This window comes from Loxodonta africana, chromosome 15 (genome assembly GCF_030014295.1).
Source record: "Loxodonta africana isolate mLoxAfr1 chromosome 15, mLoxAfr1.hap2, whole genome shotgun sequence".
Lineage (NCBI taxonomy): Eukaryota > Metazoa > Chordata > Mammalia > Proboscidea > Elephantidae > Loxodonta > Loxodonta africana.
Genome location: NC_087356.1, coordinates 6,914,908 through 6,941,847, shown reverse-complemented (window position 1 = coordinate 6,941,847; position 26,940 = coordinate 6,914,908). Strand labels below are relative to the sequence as shown.

Below are 26,940 nucleotides of genomic sequence, written 5' to 3'. Positions count from 1 at the left end.
ATTCAAGGGTTATATCGCATATGAAATCAGTTCAAATTTCTCAAAAATTTTTAGTCTAAAATCAATTTAATTCTACTCCTGCATAAGAAGAACAAGATATCATGGAGTTTCTTTAGGAAGTTTTCGTTCATCTCTTGATATGACACACTCTCTCCAAACTTGCATTCTCTGGGGTATAGGTCCCCACAGGTTTCTCAACATTCCCTTCCACCCTCCTTTTGTTCAATTAATCAGTCATGTGTAGCGGCAACATGAACGACTGCCAGGCAAACCTTGCTAAAATCCAAAAATCCTGTTCCCTGATTAATCATCTAGTATGAGTGAAACCCTGGTGGTGTAGTGGTTAAGTGCTATGGCTGCTAACCGATAGGTTTGCAGTTCAAATCCACCAGGCACTCCTTGGAAACTCTATGGGGCAGTTCTACTCTGTCCTATAGGGTCACTATGAGTTGGAATCGACCCGACGGCAGTGGATTTGGGTGAGTCCATCTAGGAGCCCTGGTGGTGAAGTGGTTAAGAGCTCAGCTGCTAACCAAAAGGTTGACAGTTTGGATCCACCAGCTGCTCCTTGAAAGCCCTATGGGGCAGTTGAGTCAGTTTCTGCTCATATGGACTCTACAGGGCAGAGCAGAGCCCAACTCTGTTCTACGGGGTCACTACGAGTTGCAATCAGCTCAGCAGCAACGTATTTTTTGGTTATGGGTCCACCTACCAATTTCAGCTCTTTGATCTCTGCTTCACTGTACCTCATAAAGCCAGAGATAAACCAAAACACAGATCAGAGTGGGCACAGGACAGAATACATCTTAGCAAAGGAAAGAAATGCAGGTAAAGGTACCTGTCAGAAGAGCCCCCCACAATAAATAAATAAATTTGTTTTGAGAAAGACTGTGCTAGGTACAGCGTTTTCCATGACAAGTCCTACATCACATAAAAAGTACAACTCTTCCTGTGCAGGACTATCCTATAACCAAGGAGCCCTGGTAGCGCAGTGGTTAAAAACATTCAGCTGCCAACCAAAAGGTGAGCGGTTCAAATCCACCAGCCGCTCCACAGGATAAAGACGTGACAGTAGGATTCTTTAAAGATTTACAGCTTTGCAAACTCTAGGGCAGTTTTACTCTGTCCTGTAGAGTCCATATGAGCAGGAACCAACTCAACTGCGTTTTTTGGTATCTGTCCTATACACCACAAGGCACTTCCCATCTGTGGCTCCTGGAGAATTAAATGCCAGCACAACCCCACATTTTCAAACGACTGGGTGAGCAGAGCACATGTAATCCTCATTAAAGAACCACTGGGCCAGAGGATCCCAACGGGAAGAATGTTTGTGGGGATCTTTCAAATAACAGAGAAGAGTGAAAGACACTAAGGCACTTTTAAATTAATGTAAGGTTCCTTCATACTATGTAGGAGCTCTGAAATCCTGGCATCGGCAGGAAACGTAATGTCTCCATCAAGCAGGAAGTTGAACACTGGGCTGTATTGTTACCTCGGCTCTCCTTCCTGTTCAGGCACCTCCTCCTCCTCTTCCTCGCTTCCACTGTACTCATACTCTGTCTCATCTACAAAGAAAAGCACAAAACACACAGGGTAGCGCATGAATCACGACACATGCGTGTACAGGCAAGTCTCTCCCACCTTAGGACAGAAAAGAAATAAGATGTCCTCTGTGAAAATACCAACGTGCACCGGAGAACTTGGGTGGGTGGGTGGGGGGATGCCACTCCAAATTCCCACAGTCAACTGTGGCGATTTTCTGGGCGAGCCTAACTACAACCCAGAGAAGACTAGATTCCACTGCACTCAAGACACCCCTTGGCGGGGTGAACTGCTGAAGAAGTACAGAACCATGAGAAAGGACCTCAGAGCACATGACACCTCAGGTAAAGTCGGCCAAGAGTGCAGCCAATTCAGAAAGTCCACTTTGATGCCAAAACTCAAGTGATATAGCTGCTGAAACTAACTAATGCAACTAATGGAATTTATTTGGTTATTGTGAGCAATCAGGGACCCACTGAGCAGGCAACGGAGAGAAAAGTCTGCCAGTCTGACAAGAAGGAAAACATTAAGTAGGTACTTAGAGCAGAAAACAAAAATCAAATGTCCCCACAAATTATAAAAAGGCCCACGAAAAAACTAATGGAACAACAGAGCAAGAGAACAAAACAAAAACTGCTCTATTTAAATGAGATTGCACAAAAAGGTTTCAAGGTGAGTATCTTATTTTCACTTCAATAGGCTTTATACCTTTTTCCCAAAAGTAAGAGGCCATTTTTATTGATCCCTTCACTCAATGTCAGTATCCAACTGTAACAGAACAACTTTACTCCAGGGAGCCATCAAAACCAGACAAGTGGAAGAGATTTAAAAAACAAATATTGTTCACAAACTAGAAATGCATTTCTAATTTTTGTAGAGACTTAACAGATGAAAATCAATTTTCTGGTAAGATGAGTATTAGGGATTGAATTGTTTCCTCCAAAAATCTCTTAGCTTGGCTAGGCCATGATTCCCAGTATTTTGTGGCTGTCCACCATTATGTGATCTAATGTGATTTTTCTATGTTGTAAATCCTACTGTCTTAGTCATCTACTACTGCTGTAACAGAAATACCACGAATGGATGGCTTTAACAAGAAGAAACTTATTCTCTTACAGTGTAGGAGGTTAAAAGTCCAAATTTAGGGTGACAGCTTGAGGGGAAGACTTTCTCTGTCAGCTCTGGGGGAAGGTCCTTGTCAGTTTTCCCCTGGACTAGCAGCTTCTCAGGTGCAGGGATCCTAGGTTCAAAGGACATGCTCTGCTCCTGGCACTGCTTTCTTGGTGGTATGAGGTCCTCCGTCTCTCTTGCTTGCTTCTCTCCTTCATATCTTAAAATACACTGACTTAAGACCCAACCTAATCTTGCAGATTGAATCCTGCCTCATCTGCATAACTGTCTCTAATCCCACCTCAAGTGTAACAACAACTGTAAGGATGGTGCAGAGCTAGACAGTGTTTCGTTCTGTTGTACACAGGGTTGCTATGAGTCGGTGCCAACTCAATGATACCTAACAACAACAATTCTACCTCATTAAACATCGCAGAGGTAGAACTTATAACACATAGGAAAATCACATCAGATGACAAAATGATGGACAATCTCACAATACTGGGAATCATGGACTAGCCAGGTTGGCACACCTTTTTGGGGGGACACAATTCAATTCACAACGCCTACCTCTACGATGTTAATGAGGCAGTTATGTTGAAGCAGGACTCAATCTAAAGGATCAGGTTGTATATTGAGTCAATCTCTTTTGAGATATAAAACAGAGAATCAAGCAAAGGGGAGAGGGACGTCATGCCACCAAGAATGAAGAACCAGGAGGGGAGCCTGTCCTCTGAACCCAGGGTCCCGGCACTGAGAAGCTACAGACCAGGGGAAGATTGATGACAAAGCCCTTCCCCGACAACCGACAGAAAGCCTTCCCCTGGAGCTGGCACCCTCAAATTCAGACTTGTAGTCTCCTAGACTGTGAGAGAATAAATTTCTCTTTGTTAAAGCCAACCCTGTGGCATTTCTGTTATAGCAGCACTAGATAACTAAGATGATGAGACTGAGAATTCAAAATATGATTCAAGACAAATTCATTACAGATACGGCATTAGTTCTCTTCTATGCCAGATGCAGAATGGATATAGAAAAAAAAAATCAAAGCTAATAGATAATTTCAATGGATATACAGAGATATGCTAATGTTTAATGGGAATTTCAACCCATATGATCTCTGGAATCCTTTAAATATATACTCTGATATGTTTAAAATTTTGCACTACGAACTGTTAATTACTAATAAGAGACGGTAAGGGTACTTGAAAGGTGAATGCGAAGAGAAAACAAAGTGGCCACAGGGACTTGGAGATGATGGGAAAACGGTCCAATATGAAATAACTTTCTCCAAAAAGAGAGCTACCACGTTAATTGACAGTGCAGCAAAAAGGTTGTCTTACTTTCTTTTCAACCTTTTGTTCACTCTGTTACAATTGTTTAACTTAACATACAATGCTTAATTACATTTATGACTCAATATATGAGAGCAAAATGTTACTGTGAAAATCAGTGAAGACTTAACTATGAATACGGAAGTTATTTAAGGCTAAAATGAACATGTAAAAAGTTCAGTACACAGTCCAAAGGGTAATTGTTCAATCAACTCTTTCACTGCCCTGAACTGGCTCTTCATAGTTTCTTCTTTTGCCCTGAAATTTGAGTGTCAAAAAAAAAAAAAAAATTCCTGGGATGCCAGTTATCCAAATGTTCTTCTATGAAATTGCTGTAAGAGTTCACAAAACAGAAGGGTTAACAGGAGGTACAGCCTTCAGAGAAGGTTTGGTGAAGATGGTGACGGCGTCTGACCTACACCTTGCTGGAAAAGAAAAGCAGAGGGCCCAGCTGGCAGGTGGACACAGTGTGCAAGGAAACAAAACCAAGAATCAGGGCATGACACACTGAGGATAGAAAGGAACCATAGGTAATAAGCATAACAGCGTGCCTGTGTCGTGCAGCGATGAGGGACAAGAAGGGCAGGTGGCCCGTGCCTAACCACACAACATGTACAGGCCTCAGCAGTAAAAAACCCTTGTGGCTTCTTGAGCAGGAGAATAACACGATGGAAGACTGATGATGCTGCTCACCACTGATGCTCAGTAAAGCCTGAGTGGAGTATGCCATGAACACAACAATCATAATGAAGAAGAGAGGGAAAAAAAAAGTATCAAAGGCAACAAAGATGCGCTCCTGAACAACCAGAAATATAGCCCACCATGCTGACATGCCAGGGGGCCTGTATTTGGTCCTGGAGCTTGGCGACACACCACGCAGCTCAGTTCAACCTCGCCTGGAGCCAGGCTGGGTCCTACACCCCATCACTAAACTGCATGGCAGAGACAAACTATTAATCAAAACAGATGTGGTACCTTTCTCTCCTCTCTTCTTTCTGGTCCGGTCTATATGGTCCTTAAGCTGGATTCTAACTTGCCTTTCGTTTGGCTGATCCCTTATAAAAGGATGTTTCAAAAGCTGCTCTGTGGAAGGCCGCTGCATGTAATTCTTCACCAGGCACCCCTCTATAAAACTAAAAAATTTCTTTGACCTGTAAGAGGAAGTAAAAAAGAACATCAAATTTCTACTATGAAGAGCTCTAAATTATCAGTAAAGTGACAAGCCTAAAACAATGAAGAGCCTCAGAATTCACCACGAACATTCTGCAAGTACACAGGAATAACTGTGGCTGTTAGGTGCTGCTGAGTTGCTTCCAGCTCATAGTGACCCTACGTACAACAGAACGCAACACTGCCCGGTCCTGGGCCATCCTCACAATCGTTGCTATGTTTGAGCCCTCGGTGCAGTCCATCTCTGTTGATGAGGGTATTTAGAAGGTAAATGGAAACAGAAAATAAACAGGCCACTGGGACTTGGAAATAATGGAGAAAATGATCCAATATAACTTTTTCCAAAAAGAGAGCTACAGGGTCAACTGACAGTTACCCAAAAAGGGCGTCTTACTTTCTTTTCAACTTTTAGTTCACTTTTTGATGCCTGTTTATAAATTAATGTACAATGCTTAATTGCTTTTACGACTGAAATAGAGCTCAGGACCTTTGGGGATCAAGAGCATTAATTAAACAAAGTTTAAAAGTTATTCCATCTCACCAACATACTACAATGATGGAAATCGGATTTAAATGAGCTGGGTTTAAATCAGAGCCCTGGTGGCACAATGGTTAAGCATTGAGCTGCTAACCAAAAGGATGGCAGTTCAAATGCACCAGCCTCTCCTTGGAAACCCTATGGGGCAGCTCTACTCTGTCCTATAGGGTTGTTATGAGTCGGAATTGACTGGACAGCAGTGGGTTTTTTTTTATGGTTTGTTTTTTGGGCGGGGAGGGTGGTTTAAATCTAACGTTGCTTATTAATCACTTAATCTAGGCGTGGAGGAGGCAAGGAGATAGAGGAAGGTTTCCACAAAAACGAAGGCAGAGAGTGGATAGCTGTCTGGTGCCCAGAAGAGAATGACAGGCACAGAAAGGAGTCCAGCCGGTGACCAAACGTTGGGACTCTGGAACCTACTAATGTCACTTCAATTAGAACTTCAAACTAGTTTGTTCACTCAAAGACATTTATCAGCTCTGTATGCTTAATGCACAGAGGTAGAAACTGAAAGTTTTGACAGAAGCTGTGATTCTGTCAGCTACACTCACTTCTATTTTCGCCTATTTCTACATGCCTGGCTCAGGATGACCCCCATCCCTAGCCTTGGCTAAGCCACTGGGACCCATCCTACCCTGTGAAACTCAGCTTAGGAATCACCTCTTCTGGGAAGCCTTTTCCCCACCCACCCCATTAGGAGGCCTTCCTCTGGGGTCATCTGCACAGAACAGACTGTACACTGTATGCCTCTGTCTCCCTTGCTGGTCTGAAATGGTAGCAATCAGGGACTGGTTCCTATTTTTCAAGTTGTCACCCATGTCCAACACTGGGTAGGACACATCACAATAGATGTGTAATAAATGTTTGTTGAATGAATGAATGACTGTTCAGTCTTTAAAAACGTGATTTAGAAAATTACTTCAGTTCTTTCCAATTACTTCACTGCTTTTAAGAAACATTTCTATTGTCTTGCAGTTTCATTCAAACTTAGTATTTTTTTTTTCAATTCAACAAATATTTATGTACCAATTATTTGTATTTTGTTATGTTAGACCCTGTAGGAAATATACATAGGAACTAAAGTAAATGAAATTTAATAGGTATACACAATAACAAGATATATAATCAAACTTTACAGAGGAAGGAAAAAATAACAACTGTTACAGGGGTTGAACATGAAAAAAAAAAAAAAAAAAGTAGGATATCTGACAGTCCAAAGATGGGGCAGAGAATACAGCATCCCACGGTAAAGGAACAAAGCAGACAAAGGTAGAAAAGTATTAGAGTATAATGAATAATTTTCTGTGGCTAGTAGGAAAGGTGGAAAAGACTGAATAAAATAGGTTAGGGTCAGCTCAGAGAAGTCCCTCAAAGTCATGCAAAGAAGTTGTTACTTTATTCCATGGTCAAGTGGAGCATCAAAGATTTTACACAGTGTAGAGGAATGCTCTAACACAGAGATTCCCCCAATCCCGCTGTCCGCCAGAAACATTTTGGGGAGTTTATTAAAAATACAAATACTTGGGTCACTCCCCGGGCCTAATGAATCAGAGCTCTGAATTAAAAGAGCCCAAAGGGATCCTCACGCACCATGCCCACAGGAGCTATAGTATATTCTTTAAAATCAACTCTCAGGTTCTGCTGGAAAAGAGTTCACTGGTCCTCTTTCGGAAGGTCCCTTCTCCAAAATAGCAGAAATGTATGTCTGGTGGACAGGAAGACAGAAAATCCCAAAGGAAAAAGAGCTTTATGTCTATAATCATCTAGCCCGTGTCAGAATGCTTGGGTAAAATGAGAGCAATGATGCAAATGGATAAACATGGCACCTAATCGAGTTTAGTTAAAGAACATCCGGCGTAAGAAAGGAACGTAAGCAGCATTCACTGTCGTCTATGTCTGTCTCGCCACATCATTGTGTGTTGTATACACAGCGGTTAACCCACAGCTACAATTAAAAAGTGAGGCCAGGTGATAAACTCAAAGCTGGTGAGGTATCCTGAAGACAAAGCAATAATTTAGCAATCCTTCCAGTACAGATTTCCTTCTATAAAACCTGACAGAAATGGAAAAGCTAATATTACTTAGATTATATGCTCCAGAAAAGGTGTTATCAAAGTCCCATAGCTTATTCTGGAGGATGTTCATTATACGCATTTGGGTTCCCTAGGGTTGACTGCCCATGGATACCCAGAGCTATCATGTCTTAACACAAGAGACCAACCACTTGGTGCTAGAATCTTTGCAACTGTGTGGACCTTGAAGAGGGGCCATGGTGGCGCAGCAGTTAGGTGTTTGGCTGCTAACCAAAAGGTCGGCAGTTGGAATCCACCAGCTGCTCCTTAGAAACCCTACAGGGCAGTTCTATAGAGTCACTATGAATCGGAATCGACTCAACAGCAACGGATTTGGTTTGGTTTTTGGCCTTGAAGAACCTCTCAAAAAGCTGGTAAATGGAATTAAGGCAGCTTCAGTCATCTGGAGTCGAATGTGGTTACAGACAGTATGTAAAGAATGAGAAAAATCCTGCAAACGGAAGAAAGGTGGAGAAAGGATGATGAAATGTGTTGGGGGTAAGGATAGTGGGGAAACAGGGCAAAGCATGAAAGAAAGTAAAAAAGGTATGTGTGCATGTGTATGCCCATGGATGGGAAAGAAAACTGGAGACCATCAGTCCAAGAAGACAAAAGCATGCAGCTAAAAGACAATACCCAGAATAGAAAGCTTAAATTGAGATCTCTTGCATATTTCAGAGTTAAGAGTAAAGAATCTAAAATAAGAGAAGACAACATTAATTGGAAAATGAGTAAGAATAGCTCCAGAAAAAAAAAGGGGAAAAAATAAAAGTATGCAGGCACTAACAAGATCAGCCCATGAAGAGAAACGGAGATGGTAAAAGGAGGATGGTAGGGCCCACGAGCACGGTGCGCTTGGGTGCAGACAAGAGCTGACAGGGAAGAATTTAGGAAAAAGAGATCAAGAGGGAACCAGTGGACAAAACTCCCAGGCAAAAAAAAGTACAGGCTCACTTCCTCTCCACAAGATTTTTGTAGTAACTAACCCGGCGGTTCTACTCTGTTCTGTAGGGTCGCTATGAGTCAGAGCTGACTTGATGGCACACAACAGCAACAACCCCAACCTGCATTTTCCCACAACACTGCAATTCTAAAGTCTTCCATTAATGAAGGTTTTCATCCCTGTCCACAGATATCAACACTCTGGTAGCAAATGTACGGGAGTTACAGCAGACAGAAAGGTGGCAGGCCAAAAAAAGAGGACAATTTTTTAATGTGCTCTTCTGGAAAGAAAAAGGATATATCTAACTTCCACTGTGTAATAATTACAGTAAACACCTCCATTAATTTTAAAATCCTATTTCACCTGAGGAACTGCAAGTCAATACGGTTCTGTTTCTTCAATGTAAAGATGTCTACAAACATAACACCCTTAAAAGGGTGTTTACATATTGAAATTAAATGTGGTGTTTCATATGGTCACCTTGTCACTACTTTGTAATTCAAAGAGAATTTATCAAGGGAAAAAAAATTGAAAAAAAAAAAAGCAAATGCACTTTTTATTTGGTGTTTTGGGGGCACTGGCTCATGTGCTCTTGAAAAGGAGAATGGCTAGAATTTTGACTCAGAGGAAAGTAAACCCAAAAAAAGAAACATTAAAAGTAAAAAGGAAAAGAAGAACGACAACAAAAACCATACACAGCTTACCATTTTTTTGACTTCAGCCGGGGAGGAGGGTTTCTGGGAATGAGAAACAGTGCTCTCATTGGATGCATGTCACAGAGAGCTGGGGAGAGGAGACGGTCGTGTGAGTATGACAGGTATTTCACTTATTCTTGATTTCTAGGGCTCACTCATTAACATCAAATGCTCTGTCCCACCATCCACCTGATACACTTTACGTCAACAAGCCTAGACATCTGGTTATGACCGCTCTGACATGCCCAGTTGAACTTCCCATTAAAAAACCAGCAAAATATATAAGGAGAACAAGAGCAGCAAGAATACACCATTTCAAATAGACATTGGAAAGTTTTCATAAATCAAAGATAAATAGTCACAGAGTCTTAAAGGAACTAACACCTTAAGCTTTTAAGTCATTTATAACATTACAATTAAAACTGTATTTTCATAGGGCTGTTGTGAGGATTAAATAAGGCAATGCCTGCAAAGGCCTTCAACATGATGCCCGGCACAGAATAAACACATATTAAGCTCTTAAAAATGTTACATGTTGTTGTTATATCTAATAGTACCGTGAAAGAGCAAAAAACGTGAGTCTAATGCTAAATCGTTTAATTCTGTGCAACTACTGTTTGTACTTTAATCAACTGCCCCAAAAAGGCCCTTTAGGTAAACCCGTCGTGCGTTAACATGTCACAATAGGCCATGCGCATTTCATGTGTTTATTTGCCTTCAAGAGAACCTTACAAGGCAGCTGGGAAATGAGGCGGAGAAGCAGACAATACTAGTCCCATTGTGAAAGCAGACTGAGAAAGGTCGGGGTATACTTCCCCATCTCAAAGGCTTAGAGGATAGGGGAAACGCGGAGGGAAAGTGTGGTTTTCAAAGCAGACATCCGATTCTGAATTACAGACTAATTTTTTGCTGTTGATAAGATATTTTCATTCATTCAACAAGTATTTATTCAGTGCCAACTATATACCGATGGTTATGTCTTCTTTGTGTATACCTTTGATTGGGGGAGGGGGGCAGCAGAAAATGCCACTTTAGCTTTTGTTCTCTGCTAGTATGCCCGTCTCTGATCAAAAATCAATATTATGAAGTTTCCACCTGATTTAATCCAAAGGAGAAGCAAATATTCTTAGAAAAGGCAGAAAAATGTCACAGGTAATAGAAAAAATTATTCTATAGATAAAAAGTTATGCCTCTATTTGTCAAGTCAAAACATTAACGATACTAAAGTATCACGTGACCGAACAAGTTTCACAGAATACAAAGTTTAAAAAGAAAATTTACTGGCTAGTATCTGAACTCAGCATAATTTCAGGTCACACCTGTTGACAGAGCTTAAATAAAATATGTAGGCTACGGACTTCAGGGAGACCTCCAAAAGGAAGAGTAATTCCAAGAATTCCTTTTACATCCAAAACCTTGATGATTCATTCCCTCATCAAAACCCCCCACCAGGAATGGCTTTATCCACGGAGCCAGTTTTTCTGAAGCCTTGAGACTAGGTTTAAGTGACATTAAAAAAGTACACGAAAAAGGAGAGACAGTTACTTACGGGGAGCACCTTCTGCCATCTCAATGGCTGTAATGCCACAAGACCAAAGGTCACTCTGCAAAAATAAGACAGTATGTTATGAACACTGTACTAGATACGAAGCCGCTCACTTACAATTGCTGGTATTCATGCAAATGAAATGAAGGTGACCTTTGCTGTATAAACCAAGACGGAGTTTCCCAGAAAATTAAAAAGAACACATTTGTAAGAATGCCTCACAAAGAAACAATAAAGACAAAATTGATTTGCTGATTAAAATCATTCCTATCTATGAATTAGAGATAGTCTACATAAAAGCCCCTAAACGCCCACCGCATGGTCTATCACTTAGCATATCTGTTTCTTTACAAACATTCAATAGTTTAGACCCTGGCCCAAATTTAAGTTTATTCTTATGTTTAGTTTCTCACACTAAATTACAATTTTAAAAGTTTAAAGGCCAGAAACCACTCTTGTTCCACAGGTGAATTCTTAACTCATTCACCAATTCATATCATGTTATTGAACATCTCCCAAATTAATTGACAGGTGAGCTATAAATGAAGTATCTTCCTGTGCATGGAATCATTTCCTTCTCATTTCCCTGAAATATTAATTTTAAAAACGGAATTTTAGGAGGCAGGGCCAACATGGCACGATAGGCAGAAGGACCACGCCGTCCCTCCACAGCAAAGACCTGAAAAACTAAGTAAAACAGAGACAAACCTCAATTCTGGAGCCCTAAGCATCACATGAAAAGATAAAGAACTCAACCAAGCACCGAACAGAATAAGAAGCTGAGAGAGAACAGGGAGCAAGGAGACAGAGTGAGCACAGGTCCCTCATCAGCACAGGTTCGCCATCCTGGACTCCTGCTGGAGATCGGTGGACAGACCACAGCCTGAATCCAGGATGCAAAATCACACCAGCCAGATACCAACCGAGGAAAGGAATTCTCAAAGACTATCCAAAACCGAAAAGAATTACAACAGGGATAGAGGGAGGTTAATCTCTAAATGACAACAATGAGAGAACAATAAAATAAGGACTAAAGGGTATAGGTATAGAACTTTGTAATGGAGAGGAAGGCAAGGCAATACCAAGTAACAATAGACTGGTTCGAACCTAGGAAGATACGGATAAATTTCAAGGTACCTGCAAAGAAAGTTAACAAACCTACTCAACAAAATAAAGAAGAAAAACAAAGTCTCAGTTAAAAACAAAAGAAATGAAATAAAAATCCACAAAAGGAATTGAGCACAGAAGAGGAACAAAGAAAACGTCAGGACCACGATAAAAAGCACTACGAAATGACAGCAATAAACTCACACCTATCGATAATTACAATGAATGTAAATGGCCTAAACGCACCCATACAGAGACAGATAAGAAACCAGGAGCTATCCATATGCTGTCTACAAGAGACACACCTTAGAAATAAAGACGTAAATTTATTAAAAATCAAAGAACGGAAAAAATATATCAAGCAAACGGCTACCAAAAATGAGCAGGAGTGGCAATACTAATCTCAGATAAAACACTTTAAAACAAAATTCACCATGAAAGACAAAAAAGGGCACTATATAATGATTATGGGGATGATCCATCATGAAGGCTTAACCATAAAAAACACCTATGTATCCAATGCCAGGGCTCCAAAATATATAAAACAAACTCAAACGGCACTGAAAAGAGAAACTAACACTTCCACAATAACACTAGGAGATTTCAACACGCCTCTCTCAATAAAGGACAGAACATCTAAAAAGAAACACACATGGAACGTTCTCCAGAACAGACCACATCTTAGGCCACAGAGCAACCCTCAACAAAATCCAAAACACTGAGATAATACAAAGTATCTTTTCTGACAACGACACCATCAAAGTAGAAATTAACAACAAAAGAGCAAGGAAAAGAAATCAGTTACATGGAAACTGAATAACACCCTGCTTAAAAACCACTGGGTAACAGAAGAAACCAAAGATGGAATCAAACAATTCCTAGAATCAAATGAGAATGAAAACACATCATACCCAAACCTTTGGGACACAGCAAAGGCAGTGCTCAGAGGTCAATTTATAGCAATAGATGCACACATCAAAAAAGAAAGAGGACAAAAATCAAAATATTTGCTACAAAACTTGAATAAGTAGAAAGAGAACAGCAAAAGAAGCCCATAGCCACTAGAAGAAAGAAAATAACAAAGATCAGAGCAGAAATAAATGAAATAGAGAGTAGCAAAACAACAGGAAAAAAAAAAAAATTCAACAAAACCAGAAGTTAGTTCTTTGAAAAGATCAACAAAATCGACCAACCACTGGCCAAATAAAATAAAAACAGGAGAGGACGCAAATGACCCAAATAAGAAATGAAATGGGGGACATTACAACAGACCCAACTGAAATAAAAAGGATCATAACAGAGTTTTATGAAAAACTACACTCCAACAAATTTGAAAACCTAGAGGAATGGACCAATTTCTAGAAACGCACTACCTACCCAAGCTAACACAAAATGATGTTGAAAATCTGAACAGACCCATAACAAGGGAAGAGACTGAGAAGGTAATTTAAAAAATTCCCAACCAAAAAAACCCCTGGCCCAGATGGCTCCAGTGGAGAATTCTACCAAACATCAGAGAAGAGCTTACACAAGTATTACTCAAACTATTTCAGAACACAAAAAAGAAAGGGATATTTTCGAATTCATTCTATGAAATCAGAGTAACCCTGATACCAAAACCAGGCAAAGACACCACCAAAAAAAGAAAATTACGGACCAATACCTCTCATGAATATAGATGCAAAAATTCTCAACAAAATTCTAGCCAACACAATTCAGCATCATATCAAAAAAATAATACATCATGACCAAGTAGGATTCATACCAGGCATACAAGTATGGTTCAACATTAGCAAATAAACCACCACATAAATAAAAGAATCACATGATCGTCTCAATCAACGCAGAAAAGGCATTCGACAAAGTCTAATACCCATTCCTGATAATAACTCTTAATAAAACAGGTATACAATGGAAATTCCTCAACACAATAAAGGGCATCTATACAAAACCAACAGGAAACATCATTCTTAATGGAGAGAGGCTGAAAATATTCCCCTCAAGAACAGGAACAAGACAAGGATGCCCTTTACCACCACTCCTATTTAACACTGTGCTGGAAGCCCTAGCTAGAGCAATAAGCCAAGAAAAAGAAATAAAGGGCATTTAAATTGGTAAAGAAGAAGTAAAACTGTCCCTATTTGCAAATGATATGATACTATACATAGAAAACCCAAAAGACTCCAAAAGAAAACTACTGGAACTAATAGAAAGATTTAACGGTGTAGCAGGATACAAGATAAACATACTTAGACAAGAAGCCAGCACAACTTGTCCAAGGCAAGGTCAAGGAACCTCCAGACACATCCAAACTCCCTGAGTGACCAAATTACCACGCTGAGGGCTGTAGGGATCATGGTCTCAGGGAACATCTAGATCAACTGGCCTAACATAGTTTATAAAGAAAATGTTCTACATTGGTGAGTAACATCTGGAGTCATTAAAGATTGTGAGCGGTCATCTAATATACTCCAATGGTCTCACACCATCTGGAGCAAAGGAGAATGAAGAAAACTAAAGACACAAGGGAAAGATTAGTCCAAAGGACTAATGGAACACAACTACCACAGCCTCCACCAGACTGAGTCCAGCACAATTAGATGGTGCCTGGGTCCCACCACCGACTACTCTGACAGGGTTCACAATAGAGGGTCCCCGGACAGAGGTGGAAAAAAATGTAGAACAAAATTCTAACTCACAAAAAAAGACCAGATTTGCTGGCCTGACAGAGACTGGAGAAACCCTGGGAGTATGGCCCACCAGACATCCTTTTAGCTTAGTAATGAAGTCACTCCTGAGGTTCATCCTTTAGCCAAAGATTAGACAGGCCCATAAAACAAAAAGAGACAAAAAGGGCACACCAGCCCTGGGGCAAGGACTAGAAGGCAGAAAGGGACAGGAAAGCTGGTAATAGGGAACACAAGGTCAAGAAGGGAGAGGGCTGACATGTCATGGGGTTGTTAAACAATGTCATAAATCAATACGTGTACTAACTGTTTAATGAGAAGCTAGTTCGTTCTGTAAACCTTCATCTAAAGTACAATTTAGAAAAAAAAGAAATCTGAATTTTAACTTTATTCTCTACTCAAACATAAGTTCCATGAGAGCAGGCAATTTCTGTCTGTTCATTCACTTTTGTACCCCTAGAATCAGAATGGCCTAGGGCAGACAGTCAATAAGCATTGGTTGATGAGTAAATGAAATCTTATCACCCAATATGTCTTAAAATCCAAATAAGATTTTAAAGAAGCAGGTAACCTGTTTACTTTCCTAAGTATCCTTTCATTTATATGCTATTCAAACCAAGGAATTACTTAAACTGACTCAGCTTAAGTGGTTTCTAAATAACCTATAATTATGTTAAAAACAAAGTTCAGACACGTATGTTTGAACGCAGAATAAGAACAGGCCTATGAATTTCTTCATTGTTTTTATGAAGTTTCCTAGTCTATAGTGGTACGAACGAGGGGTCATCACCCTAACCCAGTGACCAGTCTTCATGGTGGGACAAGAGATGGTACCCAATCCCTGATGTGATGTAACACAAAGCACCCCCATCATCTGTGAGGCCATTTTGCTAATTAAAAAGGTTTTCCTTGATACTAATTGAGCCTGTCCAGTTTACAGAAAACAAGCTAAATGATATCACAAAGAAGTAAACAGACAAATCCAGAGGGTAGAAATTTTGTAAGAGGCCCAGCATTTTCAGACAGTCAATACCATGGAAGAAAAAAAAAAGTATATTCTAGATTGGGAGACTCAATGAACAAAACAACCCAATACAATTGAAATAAGGAATTATTTTTAAGTAACTTAGGTATGATGGTAGTTTGGGTATGTTCAAAAACATTCTCAAATTTTAGAGATAAGTATTGATGTATGGGAGCCCTGGTGGCGTAGTGCTTAAGAGTTCAGCTGCTAACCAAAAGGTCAGCAGTTTGAATTTACCATCCAGTTTTTGGAAACCCTATGGGGTGGTTCTACTCTGTCCTATAGGGTCGCTATGAGTCGGGATTGACTTGATGGGAACAGGTTTGGTTTTGGTTTAATGACTTATTAAAGAGTCACAAAATCTGTAACCCATTTTAAAATACTTCAACACATAAAAAAATAAAAATTCCTCTGCATCATAGGTTTAATTTGAGTTGCACTGAGTGTATGTAATAAATACTGAAATACATTGGAGTGTACTGAGACAAACTCAATTCCGAATATTATTACCAGCCACATTAACCACTCTGGCTCGTTTAATGAAGACAAAGGGATTTTGTTAAAATAAGTTCTGTCAACATATTCAACCTGAGTCTCAAATATGGGTTTTATACCAGCATCAAAGAAGTATTACTGATTCAGGTTCCTGGAGATCAGTCCAATACCTTAAAAATATTTGTGTACCAACTCCAAGCTGTAAAGCTCTTGAACAAGAATACTCTATCAACTTTGCATTGGTCAAACTGTTGCTACATATTGTGACACCATTTTAAAGAGAGTAAATATCCGACGTTAACATATTCTTCGAATTTAAAAGGATAGCAAACAGCAGAAGCATTTAGTTTACCCACAACAAAAAAGTTCTATATATACAAAGTGGCCCAGGCTGCCTTGAAGCCAGTATATTCTTTATTATGGACAACATAGGTGACGCAGAATGGGCAAAAAAATGACAGCATCAAAATGTATTTCTGGCAAACTGAAAATTTCTCAGGGAAAAAGCAGATAGAGATAAGGAGTGTGCTATTTGTAAGCAAGGCCCCCATTCCTCAAAAATGTCAGTGACACTGAAGCAAGAAGGCCAACTGAGCAGCCGCCTCTTACCCTGTAATCGTAGGTGGCATCTGGGTTCTCGTCACAGGCGATGACCTCGGGAGCCATCCAGTAGGGGGTGCCTATGAACGTATTTCTTCTCCCCACCGTCCTGTCCAGCTGAGCACTCACACCAAAATCGACTGTGGGGGGAAGAGAAAGGAAGGAAAAGTAGAACAATGAGCAAACAAAATTAAAAAGGGGATTTAAAAATGGGAGGAGGAAGTGTCTTCAGAGCGAACTTAAACAATGATGCTTCACGCACGTGCAATTCTCCTCAAGGCAGGCGACATCGGTAAGGAGTGTGCTTTCCAGAGCAAAGCCACTAAGGCCGTAGGATCCTCCACTAGTGTGTAAGCTCCGGGGAGGCCTGGACGTGCTGCCTCCCCGAGCTTCCCCCACAGTGACCAGCAGAGGGCCTTCTGAATGAGTAACGATTTTCAGCGCTTTCAAAGAACATGATTGCCACGAACAATCAAGTGATAGAAAGCCCCAAGTTCGGAACTGACTGAGACCCACTTGATTTAGCTTCTTAAGCAGTAGAAATATCTACATAAAGATAAGAAAGCCACAAAGGTTTTCTTGAGAAGAAGAGAGTACTGCATTAAATCAAAGGAGTCAAGCTAAATCTCAATTATACTAGGAAACAACCCCCAAAACACTTGGGGCTTCTGCTCATTTTTCAGAGCAACTACTACACTCCACCCCAGTTAATGATGGTGGTGGCCGCGGGGAGAGCCCAAGGTTGGGAGGTAGAGTTGGCAGGAAAACCACAGATCTCTAGTGGAAGGCCAGTATCATCCCTACATACGCTGCCATCATACCCAGCAGGGGTGCACAAAGGTGGGGGATTTCATGCAGAACTGCCTACAAGGTGCTGAGATAATTCACAGGGGTGATGGATTCAACCTCTGAGAATAGAACATGCTCAGGAACTAGCTGGCCAGAGGGTGGGCTCACTTGCTGAATGCGCTTCTTGAGACAGACACACAGGCCATGCGGTGCAGAAACCTACTCAAGCTTCACTGCAGCTTGTATATAGATGACTAGGTGACGCAGGGACTATTATGGGCCTAGCACCACGAGGCCAGTGCAGGGAAGACGTGCAGCTCACTGAATCGTCCATGTGTGAGAACAATCAGAACGCCTATCTTAGCTGCCAGGGGACTTTCCAATTGGGCAGACTATTCCTCCAAAGATGGACCAATAAATGTAGACACTATGCAAGGAAGCAACTATTAAGATTTTTATTTTTAAAAGTAAACTGTACCTAAGATTTTTGAAAGAAACAAACTATTCTTTTTTTTTTTTTTCCTGGTGATGCCTTAGTGGAAGAAGAGTTAATGTGAGTTCTGTTTAAAAATTTGACGGAACCATTAGGACAGTGGAATAGAAACAGAACCAGCTGAGGGGAACAAGAACTATTTAAAAAAAAAAAAAAGAATCCGTAAAGTCATCTCCAGGAAGACACTGTGGGCTCCATCCACCCACTCGTTCATGTATTTATGGGGCAGCTACTACAATTCAAGGCACTCTGCTAGGTGCTAGAGAAGAATGCACTGGTGAATAAAATAAGCCTGGTCACTGCACTTCCAGAGCTTATATTCTGGTAACAGAGACAGAGCTATAAGTAAATAATTATATAGAGTCATGTGTCACTTAACATCCATGACACATTCTGTGAAATAAGACGGTGTGTGATTGGGATGTTGTGAGTACACCTGAGTGGTCAGCTGGATCCCACCGGAGTACAGCCCTGCAGCCCAGTGACGGGCATGATGGGGAGGTTCTGGCCGAGGGCTGGGGCACCAGGTGAGCGGTCTTGGGGACGCAGTGCCCTCGCCCCAGCTGGGCCCCGTGATGTCTGACAACCTAGGGCACTCAGGAGCAGGATCGGGCGACCACTCCTCCCAGCGGCAGGGGCGCTTGTTTGCGTGGGCGGGGGTGGCAGGGCGGGCTCCCTGCCAAGTGGGGATGCTGAAGGGCACGTGCTGGAACATGGACATACGTGCTGGGACACGGACAGACACACGGTCACACGTTACCCGAACGGATGTTATCGATGCGTGACTGTAATTATAAATTGCGGTCAGTACTATGAAGGAAACAAGCAGGGGGGTCTTTAAGCAGGGGAGTGACATGATGCGATTTACAGGTTAGTCTGGCTTCTGCATGGAGAATAGAGCAGAAGGGAGAATGGCGGGGAGGGAGAAGGTCTGGAGATAGGCTAAGCAATAAGCCCAGTTCCCATATTCTTAAACAGAACATATAAATAAATAAATAAATAAAACGTGGGTAACAAGCTAAATGACAAACGGGGCAGAGCGTATTGCTGGTCTGCTCGAGGGGCAAGTGTCAGGTCAGGCAGCACATGGTCACATACCTAGCTTCACCTCTGCATTCTCGGTCAGCAGGACGTTCTGGCCCTTGATGTCCCGGTGAATCACGTGGTGAATGTGAAGATGTGCCAGCCCCTGAGCAGGGAACACAGAACTGAGTTTTAGTTCTTTGTTGCTGTAAGCAACCAGCCGGGAACACACCTTTCATAACAAAGTGTGCACGTGGTCCAAAAGTTTTTGTGAACTCCTATTTTGTACGTTTCCAGCAAGGCAACAGACAGACAGACAGAAGCCTCCTCTTACCCCCACATTTCAACTGGGTAGGTTCCCCACGGGAGCAACATCGCTGTCCTCCAGCTCTGCCTTTAAGACGCACTTTAGATTCCATCTGCGGCTTCTCGGCTGTAATTTATGCTATTTATGTACAGGGTGGTTCCTTTCCCACGCTGAATGCCTATCTTCCAGTCGGTGACCCCGTGGGTATATCTGCACTAGATACATCCCAGGGGAAGGAGGAAGGGCTAGAGCAGGGTTTAAAATTTGGCTTTTGGACACTGGAGAGTTTTCCCACTGCACAGTGACAAACTGCTAACTGCTGATCAATCCGACCTTTCTGCCAAACAGAAAATACACTTCTGCTGTCGCGAGGGCTTTGTGTTCAAATGAAATATACTGCTTCCCCAAGGAAACAAGCCTATTGGGTATAGAGCCATTTTTGATGACCTTGTTTCTGAAACGAAGCTCAGAAGCATGTCTCTCATGAGAGGTGGTGGAGAACATGACCACCTGCTGCGTCCAAACTCGATCCACAAGACAGAAGTGCCTCCTTCGTACAACACGCTCACTTGCTCTGTCCTTCACCAGAGAAGCAAAGCCACACCTCGCCTCCTTAGGACACAAGCAACCTATTTACCCTGAAACGTCTCAACTCAAAAAGGCTAAATTAGAAGTAAGGGTTTGTTCTATTTAATTTTGTGGGGGTTTTATTGTCATCATTACTCTGTAGATGAATTATATAGAACAGCTGCTCTAGAACACGGATTTTTCTAACATAGGGGTTTTTAAACAATCACAAGTCTGCTTGTGAAACACAGTACAGTCTATTTGATGGCTCTGTTCATTCTTCTGCAACACAGGATGTGCAGTGTCACACCACAAAGCCCTGACGAGGCGAAAAAGCACTAAAAATACATGGTATCTTAGTGCTATAATTAGGAAGAAAGTTTCTTCTTTGAGTCTGGTATAACTTCCAACACTCTTTATCCTTGCAAAAAAAAAAAAGAGACAAGAAAATGTAGCTTCCTTAATGCTTTCATTAATTCTGACTTCAATTACTTTTGTTCATTTTCAGTCTCTAATTTGCACAAACCGCCTTATACTTTCACAAAATTATCTTAGCAACAAGCACAAACGCTTCTCAAACAAAGGCAGTACACCAATGCATGCAGGTATTTTTTTTCTCTCTGCGAGCAGTAAATATAAGGAAAAAATGTCTCCACCTCTGCCCAGACTGCTCAAGGGCTGTTGCTTCTGCACGTAGAATGGTTTAAGGTGTACCCGACAGTTCTTTGAAAGGATACCCAACGCTAACCTGAGTTGTGACTATTCCAAACAATGAATGCATTTTGCTCTATGAAGGTCCTGGGATGAGACAACTTGAGTTTGGTTCAACTACTCCATGCCCACAGCTGGCCACCATTACTCCTCCTTAGCAGAGATGCCAAGCCCAGACCCTCAGCCAACACCCCAATCTAGAGCAAACCAATTTGTCTTTAAATTAGGAAACACTTTTCCTGCAACTCTATCTCGCTGATGGACACAGAACACAGCGCTAGTCGAGGCTGTCCCTTATTACCGGTTATGGAAGGTTGTTGAGCATTCATGTTCATTATGAAACACTGGTTTCTACAAAAACACTACCATATAGAATGTGAATATGGACGTGGTTGGAATAAACATGCTGGCTTGTTGGTAAACTTTTTGATCCTGAGGGTTTTAGTGGGTTAGCCAAAGTCAGCATTTCTACTGATATTTAAAGCCTATAAGCTCATAACTCGTACCCTTTTGAGGAGCTAGCATCTAAACTAAACATCTACCGAAGTATGAGCACAAGGTTTCTCACTACAACAATCAGATCCCATTAACCATGTCTCGAGAACCCAGGTTTTCTGCTTTGGGGTGGCTGTCTACATTTCCCATGAGGCCTCACCTCCTACTTACCATCTTGCTTTCTCTTTATCAAAACTGACTCTTAGTAACTGCTATAATGAACGCACACTAGGGTATGCTATGTTAACTCTTTCAGAGGCTTTTTATTCCTGTTTAATTTAAACTTTTGTCACACAAGAAGGCCCCATTTTAGCTAAAGGAAGCTTTTGTTTCAGGTGCCTACCAACATGAAAAAGATTTTCTGCATCTCAGAAAAATGTCCATTGACCTACCATACTCAAGCCAATGAGAGGCCTCAAACGACCTAGTCTTCCTTTAAATGTTGCCTGAGATCAGTGGTGGTTATTGCTGTTCTTAGGTTCCAAATCACAGCTACCGTATATACAACAGAATGAAACACTGCCTGGTCCCGCACCATCCTCACAATCGTTGCAGCCACTGTGTCAATCCATCTAGTCAAGGGTCTTCCTCTTTTTTTGCTAATCCTCAACCTTACCAAGTATGATGTCCTTTTCCAGGGACCAGTCCCTCTTGATAATGTGTCCAAAACACATGAGACGAAGTCTTGCCATCCTTGCTTCTAAGGAGCATTCTGGCTGTACTTCTTCCCAGACTGATTTGTTCATTCTTCTGGCAGTCCACGGTATATTCGATATTCTTTGCCAGCACCATAATGAAAGGCATCAATTATTTAGTCTTCCTTATTCACTGTCCATCTTTCACATGCATATGAGGTGACTGAAAATATCATGGCTTCGGTCAAATGTACCTTAGGCCTCAAAGTGACATCTTTGCTTTTCAACACTTTAAAGAGGTCTTTTGCAGCCAATTTGCCCAATGCAATATATTGATTTCTTGACTGCTGCTTCCACGGGTGTTGATGGTGAAGCCAAGTAAAATGAAATCCTTGACAACTTCAATCTTTCCTCCATTCATTATGATGTTGCTTATTGGACCAGTTGTGAGGATTTTTGTTTCCTTGATGTTGGGGTGTAACCCATACTGAAGGCTGTGGTCTTTGATCTTCATCAGTAAGTGCTTCAAGTCCTCTTCGCTTTCAGCAAACAAGGTTGTATCATTTGTATATTGTAGGTTGTTAATGAGTCTTCCACCAATTTTGATGCTGAGTTCTTCCTCATGCAGTCCAGCTTCTCAGATTATTTGCTTAGCATACAGGTTGAATAAGTATGGTGAAAGGATACAACCCTGATTGCATGTTTTCCTGATTTTAAACCACGCAGTATCCCTTTGTTCTGCTCAAACAATTGTCTCTTGTCTATGGACAGGTTCTGCACAGGCACAATTAAGTGTTTGAAGAATTCCCATTCTTTGCAATGTTATCCATAATTTGTCACGATCCACACTGTTGAATATCTTTGCACAGTCAATAAAACACATGTAAATATCTTTCTGGTATTGTCTGCTTCCAGCCAAGATGCACCTGACATCACCAGTGATATCCTTCTTTTCACGTCTTCTGAATCTGGCTTGAATTTTTGGCAGTTCCCTATCAATGTACTGCTACAACCATTTTTGAATTATCTTCAGCAGAATTTTGCTTATGTATGATATTGTTCAATAATTTCCACATTCTGTTTGTAACACCTTTCTTTGGAATGGACACAAATATGGATCTCTTCTAGTGGGTTGGCCAGCAGGCTGTCTTCCAAATTACTTGGAATAGGTGAGTGAGTGAGTGAGTGCCTCTAGTGCTGCATCCATTTGTTGAAACATCTCAAACTGGTATTCCTTCAATTCCTGGAGCCTTTTTTATCTCCAATGCCTTCAGTGCAACTAGGACTTCTTCCTTCAACGCCATCGATTCCTGATCATATGCTACCTTCTGAAATGGCTGAACGCTGACAAATTCTTTTTGGTACAGTGACTCTACGTATTCCTTCCATCTTCTTTTGATGCTTCCTGCGTCGTTCAGTATTTTGCCCATAGAACGGTGGTAAAATATATATATTACATATTATAGGTAGACGCTGCTTACCTGTGCATATAAAAACGTGTAAATTTGTCTTCGATAACTGAAATACATTTAATGCCTAGGGCATTATACTGAAAGCTAGTTCTCTGCTTGAGAAATCTTATACTGGAATTATATGTAGGAAAGATGTGTGAATATAAAACCATAACGATAGCAACTAATATTAACTGAAAGGCTGCTGTGTGGCCTATTACATTAAATGATTCAAATACACCAGCTGATTTAATTCTCATACTAATAGTATTTCGCTCTTAAGGCTGTTATCTAAAATTTACAGATGAGGAAAACAAGTCCTCCAAGTTGAGTAACTTTGCCGGTGGTCTATAATAAATAAGTAGCAGACCGAGGACTCAAATCCAAGTCTGACTAACTCCTGTGTGCAACTTCTTACCTACTGTGGTCGCCTGCCTACCATGCTAAGAGGCTTAGCTATTAATATAATAAATACCTCTGCTCATTTACTAAACTCCTTTATAGTAGCTTACGACAGGAGACTTACTCTCCCACTTTTAGGCTCTGCTTCCTATAATCATCATAAAAGATAGGACCCTGATATTTTAATAATGAAGTTTAAGTGTGATTATTTAATAAAAAAAAAAAGAAAAAAAGATGGTTTCCTCCACCCCCACAACTAGTTTTCTTAAGGGAATTGCTTAGTATTTTCAAGGGCTCCATAAAACACATAAATAAAAAGAAATTCCATGTTTTTCTAGGAATTCTCGAGGACATTTTTAAAACCTGCAATGCTCTATTAATCTTACATACACAAAAATAAACCACCTACTTATAAGACTTGTTTTAATTAGTGGCAGAAGCACAGAACCAGATTTCAGTTTTAACTTCCACAGTTTTTATTTTAAAAATATGCTGGGAAAATGAAATGCAACCAAGTAACTTCAGCGTGCAATCTGCACATGAAGTGGAGAGAAGACATGTGATGGCTGACTAACGGTGCAGAGACACGCTGGTAACTCACGAGCATTCTTCAGATATGAAATCTAAAAAGCCTCTCCCGTGCTGGCAGCGTGGCTCTATTCCTGAAAGGGATCATTTGAAAGCTGCTCGAATAGCAGCTGGGAAACTTACTCTAAGATCCTAAGCCAGCTTTCCAACTGGCTGTAAATAACATTAAGCATTAGAACTTCTCCTCATAAATATTACAACAGATTCTAACGGTTAACGCCGAGGTTCACGGGATGGCTGCGAAAGCCAGCGTTTAGTATCGATTTCATAAGCTTACAGGCAGAGTTGCTACAAAAATAGTAATAGTTAGAGATCGTTTCTCTTCCCCATCCCTCCAATTCTCTTTCTAACATCCAAGGAAAGATGCTATTTGGTGGTGTCGTGATGGCTTGGAAGATAAACTTTCAGGAAATAGGGAAGAACTATTTTTATGTAAGTCCACTTTCTTTAAGCACTTGCCAGAGTCACAACCATGATGCAGTTACACCACCAGGCTAGCTCTACAGAGACACTGCTTGTCAAGAACAGAATAATCTGTACAGGCACTACTAACGCACAGACACACTCCAGGCTAGGAAAATGAAAAGGTGAGCACAAGGATACCTATTAGGGCCCTACAGCTGGGGCCTTTCCTTACCCTCAGGATTTCTCTGGAGATGTAAGCGATCCAGTCTTCTTTAAGCGTATTCCCTTTGGTGTTCTTTACGAGGTCTGTAATGGACCCAGCCCCGCAGAATTCCATAACAAGCTACAGGGCAGACAAGATGTACTGTGACTAACACACTCCAGCAGTCAAAGAGAGCATCACAGATTTCAGAACACAGCAGAGAAGTTATTCAAACGCAGTCTGACCCACCCCACCTTTCCTAAAGACCTAGGCATAGGGTTCCTTTGAAGATTTCTGAATTATTTAGAGCTCAGTCACTGTCCAGTGTATCCACTATGTCTACTTGGTCCAGGAGACTGAGATTTTCTGCAATACCACTGCACAGACCCCAGTGCGGAGGTTCCAGAATGTCCACACACTGTTGTAAGCGTATGGGCCTTGGAGGGCCAGTGTGGTCTTATTCTCCACCATCGCCCAACTATCAGAAATCTGATTCAAATACTCGCCAACATTCTTTCCCATTCAGCCTCGAAAAAGTTCCATTTCCCTCACACTATGATCTTCAATCTATTTTATATTAACTGGGTTTAGTACAAAAGAGAAATGCTGTTACTAAGACGTATACACTTTTTAAAAATGTATTATTTACAGTATCTAAATATTTATACAATATGGTCACAACTACATTTTAAAAGTACTTAGAACTATTCCAAAGCTTTAACTATGATTGGATTTTGGTGATGGGAATTGGGATGATTTCTTTTCCTTCTACTTTCTCAATTTTACAAGTTTTCTACAATAGAAAAAAAAAAGCCTTAGAAGAGAAAGTAATACTCCATCTTCCTGCTTCGTAAGCTCAACACCGTGAGCATAACTAACGTGATAACCATAGATCTGACGGTATCTCAGGGTCACCGTATTGAATATAAATGTATGCAGTCAGAGATAAGGTTTTTAATGCGTGAATTCCAGAAATGCTCCTGGAACTTACTGGTTTAATTAATATGATCCTTAATATTATTAATGAATCACTGCCAGAAGCATGTTTTCTGGAGAGATCTCTCTCACTTCCAGGTGGTAAAGAAAGTGGCAATTAATTGAGCTAGCCAGTTCCTATACAGCTTTTATTGTACCACTTTTATTTCCAAGCCCCTTGCTCTTTTCTTCTTTGCTATTTCCTCACAAACCTTTTAAAACATACCACTTTATTCTTGAAATACAGAATTAATTATCTTCTGTGCAATGTGAAATCAACAAGAAAATAAGCATCCAGTACCCCTTCCAACAACACAGAGGCCAACGAAGCCTTCAGAATCTTCCAGCTATGGCCCCATTCTTCTTCCCTTCTCTCTGCCCCTCCCTTTGAAAACTACTTAGCACCCTTATCACACAGCCAATGAAGAACACCCTACACAACGTTCAGGGAACACCCGCCTACCCAGAGTTGGTCATCATGTCCTGGAGGACTCTTTTTAATGAAAGCACCGTAATACGTTGCGATATTTCTATGATGTGAGTATCTCTTCAGCATATTGATCTCCAGTTTGATTTCTTCCTCTTCATCCTTGAGAATAAAAATAAATACATAAAACGCATTGCTTTTGAACGGAGCATGACTTTACTTTCCCCCCTCCCCCCACACAGCCCATCACAAAAGGAACACAACTTCCCAGTCCTGTCAGAAGTAAAGGTGGTGTATACACTCACCTTTAGCCTCATACCAAGAGTTAGGGATCTTAAGGGGACCTACCCTTTGAAATGAGACTACAGGTTATGCAAGAAATACACCAAGTACAGAAGATAAAGATGTGTACGGGAAAGGGCACGGGGGCAGTGTGCAGGGCAGGGACGCAGTCCCAGCTCAGCTACCAGGTGGCCTCAGGCAATGTTCTCCATTTCATGGGGCCTCAATTTGCTCATCAAAGTGGGGGCAAAAAACCAGAATCAACTGACACTACTTTAACTAGTCACTAGGAAAGATTTTTTCTTTTCTGGTGAACATTTATGAA

The 26,940-nt window shown here is 41.1% G+C and overlaps 1 protein-coding gene across 48 annotated transcripts in view; it reads right to left on the bottom strand.

Moving 5' to 3' along the window:
• The window catches only part of MAP4K4 (mitogen-activated protein kinase kinase kinase kinase 4), a 214,402-nt gene that overhangs the window by 57,834 nt on the left and 129,628 nt on the right, over positions 1-26,940 (bottom strand). For all 48 annotated transcript variants that reach the window (XM_064268519.1, XM_064268518.1, XM_064268522.1 and 45 more), the window contains exons 4-11: positions 26,370-26,495; positions 24,962-25,072; positions 19,244-19,334; positions 16,873-17,003; positions 10,954-11,008; positions 9,414-9,492; positions 4,962-5,137; positions 1,493-1,565 (exon numbers count right to left, since the gene is read on the bottom strand). In XM_064268519.1, the coding sequence (XP_064124589.1) occupies positions 1,493-1,565; positions 4,962-5,137; positions 9,414-9,492; positions 10,954-11,008; positions 16,873-17,003; positions 19,244-19,334; positions 24,962-25,072; positions 26,370-26,495 (842 nt within the window). The remainder of the gene's footprint in view (positions 1-1,492; positions 1,566-4,961; positions 5,138-9,413; positions 9,493-10,953; positions 11,009-16,872; positions 17,004-19,243; positions 19,335-24,961; positions 25,073-26,369; positions 26,496-26,940) is intronic.